We start from the raw sequence: 19,557 nt of genomic DNA on the forward strand, positions 1-19,557 counted from the left end.
TACAATTTTTAGCATGCAGTCTATGGAATGGAGGAAGTACAGCAAGTTCGAAAACTGGTTATGGGGACAGGTGTGTCAGTTGTCAAAAGAATGGACATTAATTTGTGTTCATACAAAGGTCGTTATTGATGAAAAACAGATTCTGTGGGATAATCATTGGCCATAGATCCTTTTTAATTATTTCAAATACTAGTGAGCATTATTTGTCAAAGTCAAACTGATACTTGCTATATTTGTGCCAGTGAGTGTATAATACAAAAAAAAAAAAGAACAATAACCATGATCGCATAATGAAAGTAATGAAACGTGGTGGGACATACATTCCCTTAGCTTTGTTTTTAATATGTTGTTATATAGATGGTTCATCCATACACCAACCAAATGCTTGAGACCTTTATGTAAAGTCCAATTGTACATGCTTCAGTAATGTAATCAACTGTACTTTTCGGCGCTCACAAACACCTGTCCTCTTAGCCATACTGAACACCAAGAACATTTTCCTCTAGCAGAATTTTTTTCCAAGTTGCCCCCCCAGTCCCGGATACAGGATCCGCTCTGTATGCAGACAAGCAGCTGTGGCAACAAACTTACAGCTGAGTTCATTTTAAATAGTCTTCAATTCTTAAAAAAAATTGCAGTCTGATACAGAAGGCTAGGAGACCTGAACAATATGAAAGTGCTAGTCATTAATTTACAGAGATCAGGCATCGCATAGCGCTGTGAAGTATCCAATATGCTACATATGAATACAGCTGTTGACACCTTATAAATGCCTCTGGTTGCTTTTCAAGACTACTTGAAAAACAATAACCTTGGCTTGTATGTACATAAACCGGACTGTTTATGCTGAAAACAACAGATCACCACTACCAGAGGTATAATCTTTTCACGGCCATGTGGCCAAGACAGTGATAATGTGATATTTAGTCCCATTATCAATTTCAAGGTTAATCCTCCAATTTTGTTTCAGTGGGGAGAAAAAATAATTACAGAAAAGAGTTGTCATCGTGACAGCCCTCTTCACTGGACTCCAGAAGACAGTGTTGCTCAGAGCATTTCCTCTTGCATCGTGCTCAAGTTCTTGGTTTGTTTTCCCCAGCCATTGGTTGCATTTTGGTTGCTCTCCCGAATCTTCTCGTGCTATTTCCCCCGTTTGATAACATTGAAGAATGACTGAGAAGAACCAGTTCTGGAACCACTACTTAAGGGAACAACACAAGCTTTTTTTTCACTTCACTACAATCAGTCACAGAGTAATAAAAAGTAGAGACGGTGACTCAATTCATTCCAGGAGTGGTGCCTCCAAAGTCAAAACTAGGTGGCACCACCGGCGCTGTGAACCTGTATCCGCCATGTTTCTCGATCATCCTGGATTCTGAAAGTTGAAAGGAGAAGGCTTAGTTACAACAAGGTGTTATTTCCTATCAAACGGGCATATGCGCAACCCCCAGTTTGGTTCGTATCTCCATTTTCTGGTCACCGTTTTCCGTTTGGTACACATTTAACTTATTGGGAAGGATCAATTATGTCTTGTTGAGTTAAAAGTGGAAGAATGAGATCAAAAAGCATTCTCAAAGAATTATTAATTACTATTACTGTGGGGGGGGGGGGGGGGTTTCCATCGGAAATATATATCTGACAGCTATGCAAGCGGTGTAAAGTGATATGCAGAAAATGTCGTCCATTGGATGACAAAAGGTTTAGACATGCCTTCAAGTTTCAAGTCACAAGTTACTGAAAAAGGGCGTGTGCGCACACACGTGTGGAAATCAAGCGACACAAAACTTCAGTCGAGTCAAGTCATTACTTTTTTCCAAGCTCGCTGAAACACAAGTCACACATGTTACATCTTACTCAGCACAACACATAAGTTGCAATGATCAAATATTTTCACCCGTCAGCAAAAGAGAACATTTACATCTCTAAACAAACAACTAAGAATATGAATTGAATAAATGTAAATAATATTACAAAAATTATTTATTTAACATGTGTTGGAGTGTTCTCAGTAAAGTCAAGTATATTCTACATGTCATCACTCAAAGCACAATCATCACTCTAGAAAGAGTGCAAGTTAAGCAAGTCTCATATGATGAGAAACGACAGATATTTGTATTTAAAGCGAGTTGATGCACGAAATGGTCCAGTGGGAAATCTGTTTTAGGCATGTATGCTGGTCTCGCTGTCATCCTGGTCTGTTATGAGAGTAATGAAAGGCACTCCTCAGTCTCTCTATGTTCCTGGCAGGTGTGTAGCAAATGTTCGAAGCACAAGCAAGGAAATAGTACAAAAAATAAAATAAAAAAAGAGCAACTACGAGGAGCCTCTACAAACACGCATCTTGGCTATCATTAGCTCGACTGGACGCTCCGATTCGCACCATATTAGCTCTACTCAGAGTGCGGGTATGAGTGTGAAGCACAAGTGGGCTCCCTGTCATTGGCACTTTGCGCTGCCGGGCGGTGTCGTGTGCCTGCGATGCATAATAAATGCGAAATCTCCTTATTACGGCTGGAAACCAACTGCACACTCACCATGTGCTGCCCGTCTCTGGTCTGCAAGTGTGCCAATGTCAAGAAGCTGTTTCCCTTGTTCTTCATCAAGTACTTGAGTTAGTGCTTGGTACCACGCCGGGTCACGCGTCTGGATACCTGCGGAAGAGTGCCGATCATTCAAATGTTGACGTATGCAACCTACAGGGAGTGAAAGCGATACTGCTTGTTTCATTTGAGTGGATGTCTTACTCTGTAGTATGGCTTTAAAGATCTGGTACTCATCCACCAAGTTGTCTTCATCGTCTACAGCAGTAGTGTAGCCCTCGAGTGCAGTCTCCTCCGCATCGTCTTCCTCCCAGTCTTCGTCGTCTCCGTCCTCTCCGGCCTGCTTGGCAAGCATCTCCAGGTATTCCTGACCTTCCTCGTCAATGTCGTCCTCATCGCTGCCCAGCTCAGCTACAAACAAAACAAAGGTTGAAAACGTCGCTCGAAACACCAAAGCACTCTCCAGACGTATAGCAATTAGGGATGCACCGATACCCATATTGTAAAAGTAAATTGAGTAACAAAATCTCTTTTTAATCAAACATTAATTTTTTTAAATAGTAATTTTGACATTAAAAAAATCATGAATTTAAAACAAATGAGCCTAGGCGGTTTGAACACAAAATACAAGGTATGATATTTAACTAGTGAAGTATAAATAATACTAACAATAAAGCGTGACAAATAAAGTGTGGATGAAAAGTTCTTTGTAATTAATCGCACAAGGAAGCAATTAAAACCAGTTAGACAAAGAATGAAGATGCATGTTATTAGTGTTTGTCTTCATTTCCTTGGGCAGTTTTTCATGAATACAAAGGGCTGTCACATGCAGAGTTCGAACCCATCTTCGATCGAACGCTCGTAAAAAAAAAAGTTTCACATTAATCATTTGAATGTACCCGACGCAATGTGCAATGCTCATTACATTTTGTTTACTATTTCACCAATATGTAATTATAAATATTGTTATAAGGTCAATGCCAATTTGTGCAGAAATGAAGAATATTGACGCTGATGGAATACATTTGCTCACAGGTTTGGCTTCGTGTGGCCCAGTACCAAATGGGCCATGGCCCAGTAGCGGTCCACTGACTCCTATTGTTTTATATCACAATGGTTTTCATAATAATAATAATAATAATATTTCATACAATGTATTTAGTAATATTTATGAATTATGGATACGGTTGCACAAAAAGTGTATTTTTTTTCTCAAATGTCCATTATGAATTACATTGCATGATAAAATCAATTTTGCCGAAGCCTTATAGGCCATACTTAAAAACAAAAATATGCAAATAACCCGATGTGGTAGAAAAAAAAACTGAAAGAAATGTTTTTAAAATCGGCATCAAAAATTTGTTTAGGGACACAAAGCCATCTGTGATTTTGATTTGCCGAGAACCAGTGTAATCGGTCTATCCTTATCCCAGGCATATATTATTATAACACTACGAAAAATTAAGTTATATTCCAGCAGCTTTGTCGTGATGTTGTTCTGTGTATTTTCATCAAACAGAAAAGGCATTATCAAGTGTTACCTTGTCAGCAAGTACTCGAATGCAAGTACTTGTACTCTTACTGTCTGAAAACAGTGCGATTGGGTTCATCCCTAGCTAGCAATAGGCCAAATAGTCAAATCATACCATGCTCATCATCATCATCCTCGTCGTCGTCGTCGTCGTCATCGTCATTCTCGTGCTCTGCTCGGCATGCGTACGCCCTTTTGAGGCCACTGAAGAGCAGGATGGCTGCTGGAAGAAGCTGACCGCCAACTTGGTTGATGACCTGGGGCCTGTGTTCCAGGTCAATGAGAGCACAGAGGCCCAGGATGCACATCTTCCTGTCGTGGAGGCTGTTTACAAAACAAAACAACAACAAAAATCTAGACACTATTTATGCAGACCGAGCTTGAAATGAGAAGATTTCAGATTACCAATGTGTCCCACAGAACATCCTCCAAACACTAATGACATTCCAATTGAAACATTTACTGTACTGTTAGTCTTCATTAGTGCCACAACTAACTGGAGCCTTTTCCAGCTGACTATGGGCGAGAGGTGCGATTCACTGGAAAGATAGCCAGTCAATCTCAGGGCACGCATGGGCTAATAACTTCACAATTGTATGTTTTTGACAAGTGGGACGGAAACTGAAAACCTGGTAAAATCCCATACAATCACAAGGAGAACACGCACAGGAAAATGTTTCAGCAGGGATTTGAACCCTTGAATTACACGACTGAGTGCTGCCATTTATGGTTTTTAACATTAAAAAAAAAACGTAGGTTTTCCACTGGAGGGTACCTGCTTGGATCCAGCATTTTATGTCAATTTTTTTAAATTTAAGTTTTTTTTAAGCAGAATTGACTGCTTCACTTTCAGCAGAAACAGTAGAAGAGGTGGTGATTGAACATTGTCAATTTTTCTCATTTAATTACATGGGATTGACTAATAAGGTCTGTATCCGCTTTGCTTATATTCCTTTTAGTCATGATAACCCCCTGAAACACCTGGCAGCCGGTCAACTATGCGAGCTGTATTACCGTATTCTTGCCGTGGAAAGAAGGCTTACCCAAGGAAGCAGTCCACATCTTTGAGCCACTGCGTGATGAAGTGGTTCGTGATTGGCTCTGTGTTATTGGGGAATCGCAGATTCTCCAACGTGTTGAGGAGCAAAGGTGGACTGTAGTAAAGTGCGGCAATGGCCACCTGCAGGCACATCGTCCTCAGCTCACTGGTCTTCACCTCCCGTGTCAAACGCTCCAGTGCCGCAGCCACAAACAAGGGCACAACCTGTAATTGCACACAAAATAATTACTTGGGGTGGTATATGCATTGTGCAGATTAATCTTTGGTACTGTGAATCTCAAGTATAATCATGAGCTGTACATAAACGGACCTGGTCAATCCCTCGACCTTTGCACTGCAGAATGATTACTTCAAGAAGCTTGGCTGCATGGCACTCGGGATCTTCCCCTGGATCACCTGTCAGGATCTTGGTGGGGTCAAAAACAATTGGCAACCTTCCGTTAACAACACACGCCGCTTCAGAACATTAAGTAGCTTGCAGCCTATTACCTTTTTGCACATGTCATACATGATTTCCAGATACTTGGTGTCCGAGAGGAGGGTGTCTGTGTCAACTGTTACATAGTTGTGAAGGAGCGGCATCATGTCTGGAATTGAAATTAAGTGTTAGTCACACAAAACTGGTGGCAACCATGGGGAAGTTTACAACAGGGAACCCAGTGTGGATCTGGAGTATCGGTGTGCATTGACAGGAGGTGCTTGTTCGAGGGTGTGAACCTGTGAAGTAGTCAAATCCATCCTGTTGGAAGACTTCATACACCAGTGGAAGGAGCTGCCACATTTGTGGTGACACCTGCTGGCAAGTCAAGCTGTGAGCCAATGACAGGATCTCCTCGTAAAACTCTGGAAAATGTTAAGTAACAAAATGAAAACGGGTCTCTACCTCTTCAGTTTCTAGCTCTCTCACTCTCACACCAAGCATGCATTTGCCATTAAGTGTTGAAAGCAAAGCCCAGACAGAATGTGGTTGATCAGGAAGAACTGGCCACAACTTACCCATTACGTGTTGTTGCAGCACGGTGACAATCACCTGCCAACAGATGCCCTCCAGCTGCTGGGTGATCTGTGAAAGGTTAGAAGGCAATTGGTGGCAACACGAGGTGCTTTAAAACCCCCGTGGCCTGCAGGTACACATGTACACCTTACAAACAACAAACAAAAACTTTTTTTTTTTTGCAACACAGCGCATGTCAGTTGTACACAATGTGTATTTAAGTCACAAAAATTGCATCAGGCATTTGATTATTTTTTTATTCTGGCCACGTAACATGTAGCATTAAAAAGGCAATTTACGAGTTCATTATTCATTGGTTTGTAAACCACTGTAATGACTAACTAATGGTTGGACATGGCTGTGTTGAAGTACTCTTGATTGGAGATTAGCAGAGGTTTTGAGTAGAAGATAAAGGGTGAGAAGTAAATCTCATGTTGTTTTATCGATTATGAGGGACAGATTATATCAACATATCGGACAAGCCTAAGCGCCTCACATCTAAATAGAGTATGCATGTGAATGGTATAAACAGAGTGTGTTGCTATAGTTAGAAGAAAGTGTGTTATGACTGGGGGAAAACAAGATTTATGCAGTTCAAAGAGTGAATGAAGAATGCCTTGTTTATTTTTTTTTTAATTGGGGGCGGGGCGTTCAACTTGATGCTGGCAGCAAGTCAGTGCCCCTTCAGATCTGATTTCTAAATAACACATTTTGGGGTGTTCCAATCAGGGTTTTATACCACAGATTGTACAACGGTGTAATCGATTATCCTGTTAGTTTATTAGATTAATGTACACATATACGCACGCACATCGTTTTGTTCAGTGTTAGAAATGTATGTTTTTGGTGAAACCAAGCAGTGTTATGCTGCTCATGCCTAAAGAGTGGAAAGTGCAATGAAAAGCTTTTTTTTCTTGATTAAAGAGTAGTATTCTTTTAGAAGATTGGCTCTTTAATTTGTCACAGCACTCAATTTTCTGCAGCACTTCAAAAGATCAGTCATAAACTGCTTTATAAAGTAAGGGTGTGGAAAATAATCGATATAAATCGATACATCAATGCGCACGTGCGCGATGCGAGTGCATCGGCTCATTCACTGGGTACGACGCGATTGACGGGTGAAATCGAGATTCATCACGATGCATTGGTGGGTATCGGTAAAATCCAATTCAAGCGCCGTTTTATTCATGTTAAACATCACCTGTCTGCCCTTTCCTAGGCGCAATGAATGCACCATCATTTTTTTGCGTTTTGTGTTGAATACGGACGGTAGCCGTGCGTCACATACAGTCCAGTACACAACTAGCGAAACACTATGGAAGTTCGCGCAAGCAGCAGCGAGGAAACTACTGTATTTAATGCTTCCGCAACATTCAGATCTTATGTCGCAGAATGTCGCACTACGAAGCCATACAATGGCAGCACCACAAATATGCAGACCACTTAAAACGATGGCACCACATCACCGACAAGTTTCCCGCCCCCTCCCCGCGCCTCCCCGTCTAGTTCCTCGTTGGACACCGGAGAAACTCTTGGCAAACCAGGTCAGGATCAGAAAAAAACGCCTCTTATTTTGGGGGTCCCCTTGCAGCTCACTGTGACCGCGCAAGGAAAAACTATATATGGATGACTCTTTTGGACATTTCATTTTGACACTCAGTGAGAGTGGTCTGTGTACGCTACAATACACACAGCAGCTTTGAGGCTGTGACTGCCACGTTGTTTCAATTGTATTTTTTTCTGTCCTATGGAGATGGAAATTTCATATAAGTCACTCAGTGAGTAGTCTGTGTGTACACTACAGAAACAGCTGTGGGTCTCAGGTGCCAAATTGTTTACATTTTCTTTGCACAAAATCCAATTGTGAAAGGGCTTAAATAAGTTGTTTTACACGTTCTGCTGTTTATAAGGAATAAAGTGGTCTACTTTTTGCAATACCATACTGAATTCCATCTTTTTTTAAACTTTTTTTCTTTGCGTATTTGCATCATGTTTAATTGCACAATATCACAACAAATTGCACTGTATCGTATCGGATCGCATTGATTTGAACTAAATGTGTATCGCGTCGCATCACATCGTGAAGACAGTGAAACGTTATCGCATCGTGTCGGCAAAAAATTCCATGCATCGTTTAAGTATCGCATCGCTGGTAGTGCTTCGAGATGTGTATCGAATCGTCCTCAGTGCTGAGATTCACATCCCTATTATAAAGGCTGGAAAACTCAGACAATAGCTGCCAGTGAATGAGCTGATACAAATTTGCACTTAAATGAACATCAGATGTTACTTTTGAAGCAGTTGTGAGAACATTTTAAAGTTCATCCCAGAGGCGGGGCACAAAAAGCTGAGAACCACTGCTTTAAAACATGCATGTAATGTATTGCAACACTTGGTGAGAGAAACCTTGAAGAAACAGTTACATTTTTATTCTGGAGCGCAAGGCTTTGTAACATCTAACAGCATAGACATACCGGCAGTGGGCCCCGGAATTATTTTTATCTATTGCCTGAATGACTGTTTAGAACATAGCGAGACAAGAGCATGTTCCAAGGAGTTGGTGGGCGGCTGAATTGTGTTGGGAGAAAGGCGACAGTAAACCAGAGGAAGTGGGACCTAGAGAAGACAGGCGTGCGTGTGTCTTTGTGTGATAATGCGTAGGCAGCCTGCTCAGAGGCTTTGCTTCTTACCTCTTTGTGGTCCTCCACCACACTCAACAAGGTGTCAATAGTGTTGAGGATGCCCATAGCCGTCACAGCTTTGTCATCTCCTCCCTCCTCATCAGGCCCAGTCTGAATTACCTGGTTGAATGTCATAGCCTACCAGAGAGCAAACAATAGATTTGTGATCATTTGTGTGCAGTACATTTCACACAAAATCTGTGACTGAGAGTGTGGCTTTAAAAAGTGAGGCATGCCCGGTGTGTGACCTGGGAGCCAGTAAATTACAATGCACCGTTGATTGTTGTGAGCTCAGGTTAAAGCCTGACTTGTTAACGGTTCGCCAACGTTATGTACTGTCGAGTGCCTTGACCATTGGAGAGGATATTACAATAAGTTTTAACTAGCGAGGGTGAACTATATTATATTAGCTGAAACATAGTTTGTGTAGACATTCTGTCGGTGACTCATTCTGATTTTGAATGGACATGATGCACTTTTTTTTTAAAGTGTGAAAATATCCCAAACTTTAGACATTTGTATGCACTCTTTCCTCCTGGCAAACTGTGGTGACGCCAATTTATTTCTATATTGAAAAATGCAATAGTCTGCCATTCACACGAGTTGAGGAAAAACTATGACTTTGAAACTTCAAGGCTGATTTTTCTTCAACTTTTTTTCTGCAATTGAAATGTTCTCAAAGTTATTGGATTAATTGTTTTATAATTAATTGTCGAATAAATTCAACCTGAGAGTCAATCATGTCCACAAGCAAAAAAAAAAAAAAACCGCACAGCAAATGCTTACCAGGTGCTGAGTCATCTCTACTGCAATGGGCGTGACCTCCTCGCTGTATTCACAGATCATTTTCTGTATGACGTTGGTGAGGTCATCGTTTTCTGTCTCCCTGACAATATGCAGCAATGCCTGCATTACCGGCCGAATGAAGGGTGTTACGTATTCTTTGGCTGAGGGAAGAAAAACAAAATACAGTGCCACAAGAGGTGGTGGGGGGGGGGGGGGGCTTAATTACTTCCAAATTATATACAAGAGTCATAAGAAGCGGCATCTGTGATCACCTTTGTCCTGGTTGCTGACGAGAACCTGCAGGGCAATGGCAGCCTCCACCTTTACTGGCATCTCATTATCATTGATCAGACAGAGGCGGGTCAGCTCCAGAGCATTTTGGAGGTTCTGGTCACTTTTGAACTTTACCTCACAGAAATATTGTATCACCCAGCATGCCTACAATGAGGTTTAGCAGGTAGGTATAAAATGTAAAAAAGGGATACACAAAATAATGTCACAGAGAAAATTCAAAATGACAGTTTGAGATTTCATTTATAATTTTTTCACAATTATTAATGCACAAACCAAACTGTTCAGTTTATCACTTACTCTGGCTCTCATGTAGCCCAGGTCACTGCGGAATAGGGGGAAGACATAATTCTGCAGCATGAACTCCATCTGATCCTTATAAACCTTTTTCTATGAAAAGGGTGTGGGGGATCAAGTCATTATTTTACTCAAGGCAAAACACTTCACCGTGAAAATGTCAATCCAAAAAAAAAGCTGTATGATCAATGACATGTACTTAAAGCAATAGTTAATGATAGGGATTCTGAGAATATTTTATCGGAGGAAAAGATGATGGGTAGGTATGTTGGCAAAGTAAAATTATTATAAAATGAAACTTTACAGATCCTTCAACATCAGTATACAGTATCAGTTTACTATTGTAGTATACTGTATCCGATACTTTGCTAAAAATCAACATTTCCAGTTTTGTAACCAGAATTTGTCAACTATGAAATAAGCGGTGTCAGGGTGAGAACGCTTGCCAATGATCTTGTCAGGGCCAGTCAGTTTTAAAAGATGGGATGAGATGCGATTTACCTTGAGCAGGATCTCTGCCAGGGAGCCTATCATGTGGAGGGCACCGTCTTTTTTCCTGGGATCAGTGACAGGATCAGTGAGAATCTGGTAGCAGAAGCCCATTGTCTTTTGCAGCACCTTAACAGAATGAAACAAATGCTCATATTACTGCCAAAGAGGGTTATGATGGGTTTCATTTAGCCTTTACAACTACTGAACATTCATTAACATCAACTAAAATCATCAGGGGAAAAAAAGGAAGATTAACTGACCTCCTTTCGTTTATTGCAGGCAGTAAAGAGGAGCGTCTGGGCGGCTGTCGTAGGAGAAATGAAGTCCTCGAATACATCTGAAGTGGACAAAGGTGATTGAATAAACAAATTCCTCATTAGTGAGTTCATAAATTTCTTAAGGAACGACCCTGCCCATCAGCTCCTTTGCTTACCAAACTTCATGCGAATGTATTCATAGGGGTCCTCTTGCCAGCGCTCTGCATCTGCATCTGTGTAGCACATGAGAGGGAAAACCACATCCTGAATGATGCCCTGTAAGACAAAGACAGAAGTCAGAATCAGGGCAGCATGAGGAGAGAAAGTACACAAACTTTCCTGTTTATTGTCTCAATTTTTTTGTCTGCGCATTCCAAATACACACAAATTAATGAGCAAAAGATCCACTTTATCTTCAATAAATTGTGTCTATGAAATTCTTAGTTTCTTCCAATGCCAATCTACAATTGTTAATATTCTGTTGTCTGAGCATTTTTCTTTTATGATATAGCAAAGACTTTCCAAACCAAGAATCAAAACGGCTTCACATTGATGGCCTACCTGAATGTGTGGTTTGAGGTTTTTCCATGTGAGAGCATGGGCTATCCCCTGGTTAATGTAGTTGAGCGTCTGCTGGAGTACTCGGGGAGCCACATATTGCTTTTCCTTGTACTGTAACAAGACTTTCAGCAGCACCTAAGAGCAGAGGAATGAACAAATGGCTTGAAGATCACTTGCAATCCAGCGTTTGGCCAGCGAGACGTAGCATACAGTACGTCACAGCTCCTAATCCATACCTGCTGAGCTGCCACTGCATATTCCTTGAGGAAAAGTTCCGCAAACTCTGTGTACTCTTTGGTAGTGTTGCCAGGGCTTCCGTATCTACAAATTAAATTAACTTGTAGTGTTTGAAAGTGACATCAATTACATGTTAAGACTGTAATATGATCTGTACCTTTCAAATAGCCTAGCTAAGATGTGAAGGGCCCACTTCTTACACTTCCACCACGGAAGCTCAGGACGCTCCTCTTCTTCAACCTGCAATGTCTCCTGAACCAAAAACAGCCAAACCAGTGGATGAAGAGGATATACGTATGTCCAAGAGATCATTTGTCATTTAAAAGCGACACAGCGACTCAGCTCTCACCGGGGGGACATCTCTATCTACTACGGTCTTGAGAATCTCCATCCATTCTGTCAAGTTTTGTCTGTTGATGAGTTCCAGTGGGAGGTTATACTGTGCAGAGAAAAGAAAAGTCACAAATACTTCTCACACAGATTTTGATCAAATCGGTTTGTCACAAACACAGACCACTCTTAACAATGCACCTTAAAGATGATGATTTTCCAGCACTTTACAGTTGCAGCAGTAGCCCTAGCTCTAAAATGGCTAGTTATTAGTTTACAACAATATGATGCATATGAAGCCACAAATTACTTTTGAAAAGCAAAGGCGGACAATGCATATATTTCACGGAGAGGTTTATGAGTATGGATATTAATATTCTGCCGAGCGTGTGGTCAAATTGTTTAGATTGAATGCTTCAGCTGAACAGAGAGAATATGTACAGTATGTAAAATACAAAAAGTCCCACCAACCCATTGACTATAATTTTTGACTTGCAGTATATTACCGCGGCGTGCCTATGCGAGTTGCGGCAGAAAGTACAACAATGGACCAGGTCATTAGCGTTAAGCAACGGAGGGGAATCCCACGTTGTACATTTTGTTTAGCTGCAAGGTGTGTGGCATCAGTTAGCTTTCCACAGTTCGTCCTAATGAAGGCCTCTTCACTATTTTGTGGGAAAAAGCTGGTTGTTATAATGAAGACTATGTTATAAAAGTGATCATTGGAAGCAAAGTCGAAAAACGGGACCTTTGAAATGTGAACAGGGCATGTTGAAAAGCGGTTCCACTGCATTAAAGAAAATAATGTATTTATTGTACTGTAATGGAGGCTCTCCTCATCTTTTGTAGCAAATGTACTTCTTGGAGGCGTATCACACCTTACTCAAGAATCTTTAGGCTTTTTCATTTTCAATGGATGGGCTTCAGTTATCTGCTAATTTTTATTCTTCTTGAGCGAGCCCAGCCTCTAAAATATTTATCATTGTTGCAACAAGTCCAATGAACGTGATTTATTTGTGATAAATAATGGGGTTTCATGTGATTATTACGCTTCTCAAAAATGTATGTCCTTGTGTTTGTAGTTACAATAGAATATAAATTCAAGCTTTCAGAACTTAGCCCTTTCACAGGGCCCAAACACCAACGTGGTGTTACCTGGAAAAGGGCATAGAGGATTTTGAAGATCTGTTTCTGTACGAGTACAGAGTCGGTGGAGTGATCTGGGAGGAGCCGGATGAAACGGTCTTTCAACATGGGCATGAATATGTGCATGGCAGCGACCAAGGGCTGACGTTCCTCAGGCTTCTTGTATCTGTTCGATATGGAGAAGTCAGCCTCAAGCATGACAGTTGCTTCCCATCTGATGGTACAGTGACTCACTCATAGTTTTTCACTAGCTGGTAAAGGCAAAGCAAGATGCCGAGCCATCCTCCACTGTTGTCAGAGTGAAGGTAAAAGCCAATTTTGTCCACAATGGTTGTCCACTTAGCGGGGTAGTCGTGCTTGATCATGTGGTGGATACACGTTGTCAACTGGACCCTGTCCGAAGTAAAAACAGATAGGTTCGATGCAGAGGTTCCAGAATATTAGACATTTGAAACTTCAGACCTCCTATTAGGAAACGTTACAAAGTAGGAGTTCCCACATTCCACTGCATCCACCCTCCACAGAGATGCAGTAGTCTGACAAAAACACTTGTGTTGAACTATAAACTATACTAGGACTGCAGCTATTGAATATTTTCAGGATGGGTTGACTTAACAGACAAATACCCTAACAGACATGTATTTTGCATTTCTAAAAACCAACAACGTGCATGAGGTGCAGAAATTTTGGTCTTCACGTTCTCCAGTAGCATCTGTGACTTTGAGGTGTATATGGATATAAATGGCTGTGTGCCTGGTGAGTGATGCAGGCGTCAGCAAATGAGACTTTAAAATTTGCTGGCTGTTGACTTGCTGCGCGATAAGTGACTCAGCAGGAGGTGTGGTCATCAGCAGCTTGCGCATGATGATCCCATTAATAATAATAATCTTAAAAAGAGAACTACCGGTAAATTAGATAAAACTAGATTATTGGCACAAATGCACATAATATGTCAGCATCATTACTGTTTGCACGTGTGGATGATCAAAAGACAACTTTTGATTGCTGCTTTGGTCTGGTGGATGCACACTAGCCGGTAGCGGCTAAACTGCTTTCTACTTGAGCAGGCTGTGGAAACCGCTCACATTTTCATGCTTTCCAAATCATTATTTGGTGGTATTTGTTCATATAATTCAACAGGATTGTTGGAATGCCCGTTTTTAAGGATACAGATATACCATGCTCATTGGCTTAATTCACTCCATGTCACTCTGGAGATAATCTCAAAACGAGCGATGGTGAGGAACTTCTCTCGTCAAATTAGCTCATGGATGCCCGTCAGCTGCGCGTTTAGCTGCATGTTTGGACATTGCTTACTATATCTATTCATTTCTGTTTACTTCTTCAACTTGCATAGCAAAATAGAGACGGAGAAGCCAGACTGTGATTGGCTGCTGTCGCACACATTTTCGCAGCGTCAGATCGTGTATATGTTCACAGCTGCTCATCGTAATAACAGGATTCTTGATTATATAATCGCATAGCCCTACTTATGGCGCCCTTTGGAAGATGATAGGGACGGTGGGTTTTAGGCCAGCTGTACCTAGGACCAAATTACCGTGACCAGTTTTTGGGGACCAATGCAATATATAATAAAATAGATGCGTGTGTAGTCACCTGATGCGCTCAGGTGAGTGGATGATCGCCTCCACTATGGTGTCTCGAATGAATTGTCTGTCTTCATCAGGGATGTTGTTGACAGGTGTCTCTGTGGAAGAACCATCTCCACCACACCAGTGCTGAGTTATCATGTTCTTAAGGTAAATAACACCTATATTGAAAGGGATTTTAAAAAAACTGTTAGGAGGCAGGACAATGGACAATGCTTAAACATGTGTGCAAACACCTAGATATGGAAACGTAAACAATACTTTTCATCTCGCCGTCCCGTGGATTCAAAGACCTTTAATCTGTGTTTTATTCTGAACGTGACACACAGATGGTATCATGGTATATTATGTGCACGGGGTGGGGGTTGGTCTATGTGGCAAAGAATGAGGTAATGGGGGTGGGGGCGTTGTAAATGGAGTGTCTCATGAGAGGCAGACATTAGAAAGCGGGCAAATACCAACAGTGTTGGTTCGGTAGAAATCAGCCTACCACAAAAAAAAAAAAAAATTAAGTGACTGTCGTGTTCTTGTTTCTTATTATTATTCTTATGATTGCAGTGTTGACTGATTTATTGATTGAAGTTGTATTCCCCTTTCTCAAAAATGTTCTGCACATTGACCATGGAAAAAAATACTTTTAAAAATTTAAAAGTTGTATGCCCCTTTCTCAAAAATGTTCTGCACATTGACCATGGAAAAAAATACTTTTAAAAATGCTATTAGATCCAAACTCATTTTACACAATGACTGAAAACAGTATTAATCGCGAAATGAGTTGTAAACACTTTCTTGTCCTGGCTACTCTGCACAGCATCCATCCATCCATCCATCCCCCTCTCAACTCCTGTTTCCACTTGGGGTGTCCCAATCTGATGGCGGCCAAAAGGATGGTATCGGATTATATTGGTCTACATGCAAAATCTTCAATATTAATACTCATATAGAAGCAGTCCTTTCCGGTCTCCATTCCTGCTCTTATATCCAGCACCATGAAAGCAAAAAAAAAAAAAAAAACTTTGGAATGTACTGAATTAAACTTGTATTGTTATTTTTCACCTCAAAGAGTATAATTTGTTTTCCATCCATCCATTGCCCGAACCTCTTATTCTCATGGGGGTCATGGGAGCGCTGGAGTTTGTCCCAGCTGTCTTTGGGCAGTAGGCGGGGGACACCCTGAACTGGTTGTCAGCCAATTACAGGGCACCCGGACGAACAACCATTTACACTCACACCTAGGAAAACTTTTGTGTTGTCAATTAACCTACCATGCATGTTTTCAGAATGTGGGCGGAAAACGGAGTACCTGGAGAAAACTCACATATTGGGGTTTATAGGACTTTATAGGGGTTATTTATTTCATATTTATTTTAGTCAACTATAGTCAGTATATGGGCATGTTTGAAGGCGAATTGATGCAAAGCACTTTTTTGGGAAAAATGTGCCAGATTTTCTTATACCTGGTGTTGCTGACTATTCTCATTATCAGACAGTATTCCAGGCTGCAATCTCAGAATTGTATCAGGAGTGACAAACTTGTATCGGGACCCTCCTACATGCTACTACTGCACTGCGTGGAAACAGTGCTGTGCCCGGAAGAGTTGTACGAACCACACAAATATACTAAATCCTAAATAGATAATTGTATCCATTGAGGACAGTTTTAATCTGGAACGAATATTCTAATTACAAATTTGTAATTAGGAAAAAACAGTTTCAAACATAAAACTTTAGGGGGGTCACGTAATTTTGGTGCCATTTGCAACCGCAGGCAATTACTTGAAAATATATTTTTAAATCATCATGCACAATATGTACCGTTTAAAGTTAGCCTTCAATTCAAACAATCCATGAAGAGTTTCAGTACACAAAAATATAACACGCATTTTTATGTCTGTCATCAAATTGTGAGTGCCGAGTTTATTTTGAGAGTTACAAAAAGCAATTCTCGCTGATTTGGTGGAATGGCCCATATAATCTAAATAGATTTTTATATTTGAGAAAAATCAGATGCACCCAATTTTCTTCCAAATGCATTGTCGAGGTATCAGATTGGAACTGTGACTCAGACTCGGGTGAGTGTGATTGGGACACCCCTACAAATGAGGTTGCAGATTGAATTTATATTTTACAGGATCTCCTGTATAACCTACTGCTTCATACTGAATTCAACTGCAAATAAATGGCTTTTAAAATCTTCCCACATGAATTAGTAGTGCTTGAAATAGTGGTAATAGTAACACCTCAACTTCTCTCATTTCTTTTTCACTCACCCCATTACTTTTTAGTTTAGATTTAATCCATAGTGTTATATTAAACCGTTGACAGAGAAGATAAATATTGTACTAAACACTCACCTGCTTGCCTAACTGGCAAATCCAGTTGATCAGTCATGGTGATGCGCAGCAGAGTGGATAAAAAGTTGACCTGGGTGTGACCCTGTACATCAGAAATGGAAATAACTTATTACATACAAAAAAGAGGCACTTCTATCTCCATCAAGCATGCATCCATCTAGTTTGCCACATATGCACACTCGGATCATGGGTGTGCTGGACCCTATCCCAGTTGAAACCACGCAAAAGGCTGAGTACATCATGGACTGGTTGCCAGCCAATCGCAGTGTATACAGAGACAAGGCAGCGCACATGGACAAACACCCAATCAGTCACTGATAAATCTGTGATGTGTAGGTGGCACAGTACAGCTAAAATTGGTTTGTATATTTCATTTCCGAACACCCATGACCTACATGTGTACAATTATCCTCTGACATGATGCAACCCATGTTTTACATTCCCGTTAAATTGTACTGCTAACTCAGTCACCTGGGCATCTTCCATAAAAAAAAACACACAGCCCATGACTAAGCACATGTCTGTATTTAGAAACCATGCACTTGAGCAGGACTCCATCCTCCCCCAGACAACGTGCTTTTCGCTAGCTGCACAACTTGATGACAAGTATAGAATTTCTACCAGCACAATGACAAATTTGGACCTGCGGCCAGCTGCATTATGGACACCATCACAGCTATAGTGAATCACAACCATGTTTAAAAATGGCTCATCAGTTTACAGGGAAACACGTAACTGATATTTGACAGCAAAAACTGAGCTACATTAGCACGTCCAACAGTTCAAGTAAGGTTCTGTTACTCCAAGCTGTGACTCCCAGTTCTATTATGTTTTAGGTTTTTAATAATATCGCTTCATTCAGTATCCAAACATTAAAATGCATCAAGAAAATTGGTACTGGTTATCACACGTCTACGTATTATGACATTTGTTTTCCGTTCATACGGGTATTAAAGTTATTTTTTTAATATCGTGGCAACACGACGACAGCAAAGGAGTGTAAACAAGTTAGTGTCGTTACGCAACTCCCCACACAAATACTAAAATATGGAACGAACCTAAATAACGAAATTTGTTCATAGACATTATTATCAACAGCGTGGGAAGCAAACGTGGGTTTTAAAACAACACAGGAGCCAAGGTTTCTTCAGCCCGAAGCAATGGGTGTCGCTAACCTTTCGTCAACCCTACTTCGGTCAAACATATACCAAGACATTCACCAAATAAATTGTTATTTTAACATGTCGTCGTGCTTAATGAGTATCGAAAGTGCTGGCTATATCTGGCGAATATAAACTAACTATGTCGACGTTGACTCGATATGTCATTGCTACTAGGCTTGTCAGTGACACGTGAGCAGCAGCAGCAGCTAAGAAACCCCTACTAATTTAGCTCATCATTAGCCCAATAGCCCCCGGTTCTCTTCGATGCGTTAAATGGCGACTGTTTCCTCGATTTTTTTTATATTTTGTTCACACGATTTACTTTTACTACACGTGTGCGTGCTAAGCTAACATGTCTTTTGAAGGGGGCAAGACGAGGCGGCTATGTTAGCAATATTAGCCGCACAGCTGGCTCATTGAGCTTGCGATGAACGAAGAACACAAAACAACATGACTGAGATTTAAGGCGACCTGCCATTCACTTCTGATGTGTCACTAAAGAGTGAATTGTAACAGTGGGTCGGTTACGGTAACAAAGTCCAGCCTGTGGAATCGTATCATCCTGATGTTATGAGCCGAGGCCCGATCTGAGACCGCGCCATCATAAGCCACGAAACAAGCCCAAGTTGGAAACCTTTACCTCGCTGAGTTGTCTCTCCGCCGCCTCTCGCAGGTTGGGGTCCATGGTGCCCCGGAGGGCCTCGACCAAAACCTCGGGATCCATCGCTGGGTGGGGGGGAAAACCAGAACGCGCTTGCTTGGCTCGGATTGAGGCTATTTCAGATGTCTTATCAGCTCCCAGGCACTCCGCACATGGACGCACAGCTCTCCGGTTACCCGGCGCGAAAGGAAGAAGCGAATGAAGTACCCGGATAGATCAGCGCCAAATGTGTACGACCAATTTCCGGCTGCGGCCGCGCGCCTATGGGACTTGTAGTTTTTGTGTAATTGCCCAAAAATATTTTCAAATAATCAAGGTTTTACATGTTTTCCCCTCATTTAAGACCAACAAATTATTGCACGAAACTATATTCAGGTTTTGGCAAGCTAAACACATGTTTTTTCTGTGTATACTAATCGCCCATAATCCTAAAAATGTGTTTTTCTAACGGATGACGGTTGGTCACGATGAGTAGGCTGGTGTCGGAAAGTGCGCGATCGCACAAAAGGGGATGACAAATACCAAATGTCAAAGCAAATGATGTAACATCTTTTATGATGACATTG

The 19,557-nt window shown here is 41.2% G+C and overlaps 1 protein-coding gene across 1 annotated transcript; it reads right to left on the reverse strand.

Moving 5' to 3' along the window:
- Positions 1 to 153: 153 nt before the first annotated feature.
- On the reverse strand, positions 154 to 19,206 carry ipo7 (importin 7). Its single transcript, XM_052063620.1, has 25 exons — positions 18,971 to 19,206; positions 17,168 to 17,249; positions 14,821 to 14,974; positions 13,438 to 13,596; positions 13,213 to 13,369; positions 12,077 to 12,166; positions 11,885 to 11,979; positions 11,727 to 11,811; positions 11,491 to 11,625; positions 11,106 to 11,205; positions 10,933 to 11,009; positions 10,682 to 10,798; positions 10,184 to 10,273; positions 9,865 to 10,030; positions 9,593 to 9,753; positions 8,816 to 8,944; positions 6,128 to 6,194; positions 5,849 to 5,974; positions 5,621 to 5,718; positions 5,442 to 5,537; positions 5,115 to 5,335; positions 4,187 to 4,395; positions 2,745 to 2,951; positions 2,535 to 2,651; positions 154 to 1,375 (listed from the first exon to the last, which is right to left on the reverse strand). The coding sequence occupies exons 1-25, from the start codon at positions 19,052 to 19,054 to the stop codon at positions 1,278 to 1,280; spliced, it is 3,120 nt and encodes a 1,039-aa protein (XP_051919580.1). The 5' UTR covers positions 19,055 to 19,206; the 3' UTR covers positions 154 to 1,277.
- Between the last annotated feature and the right edge of the window lie 351 nt (positions 19,207 to 19,557).

The sequence above is a fragment of the Hippocampus zosterae genome, chromosome 4 (genome assembly GCF_025434085.1).
Source record: "Hippocampus zosterae strain Florida chromosome 4, ASM2543408v3, whole genome shotgun sequence".
NCBI lineage: Eukaryota > Metazoa > Chordata > Actinopteri > Syngnathiformes > Syngnathidae > Hippocampus > Hippocampus zosterae.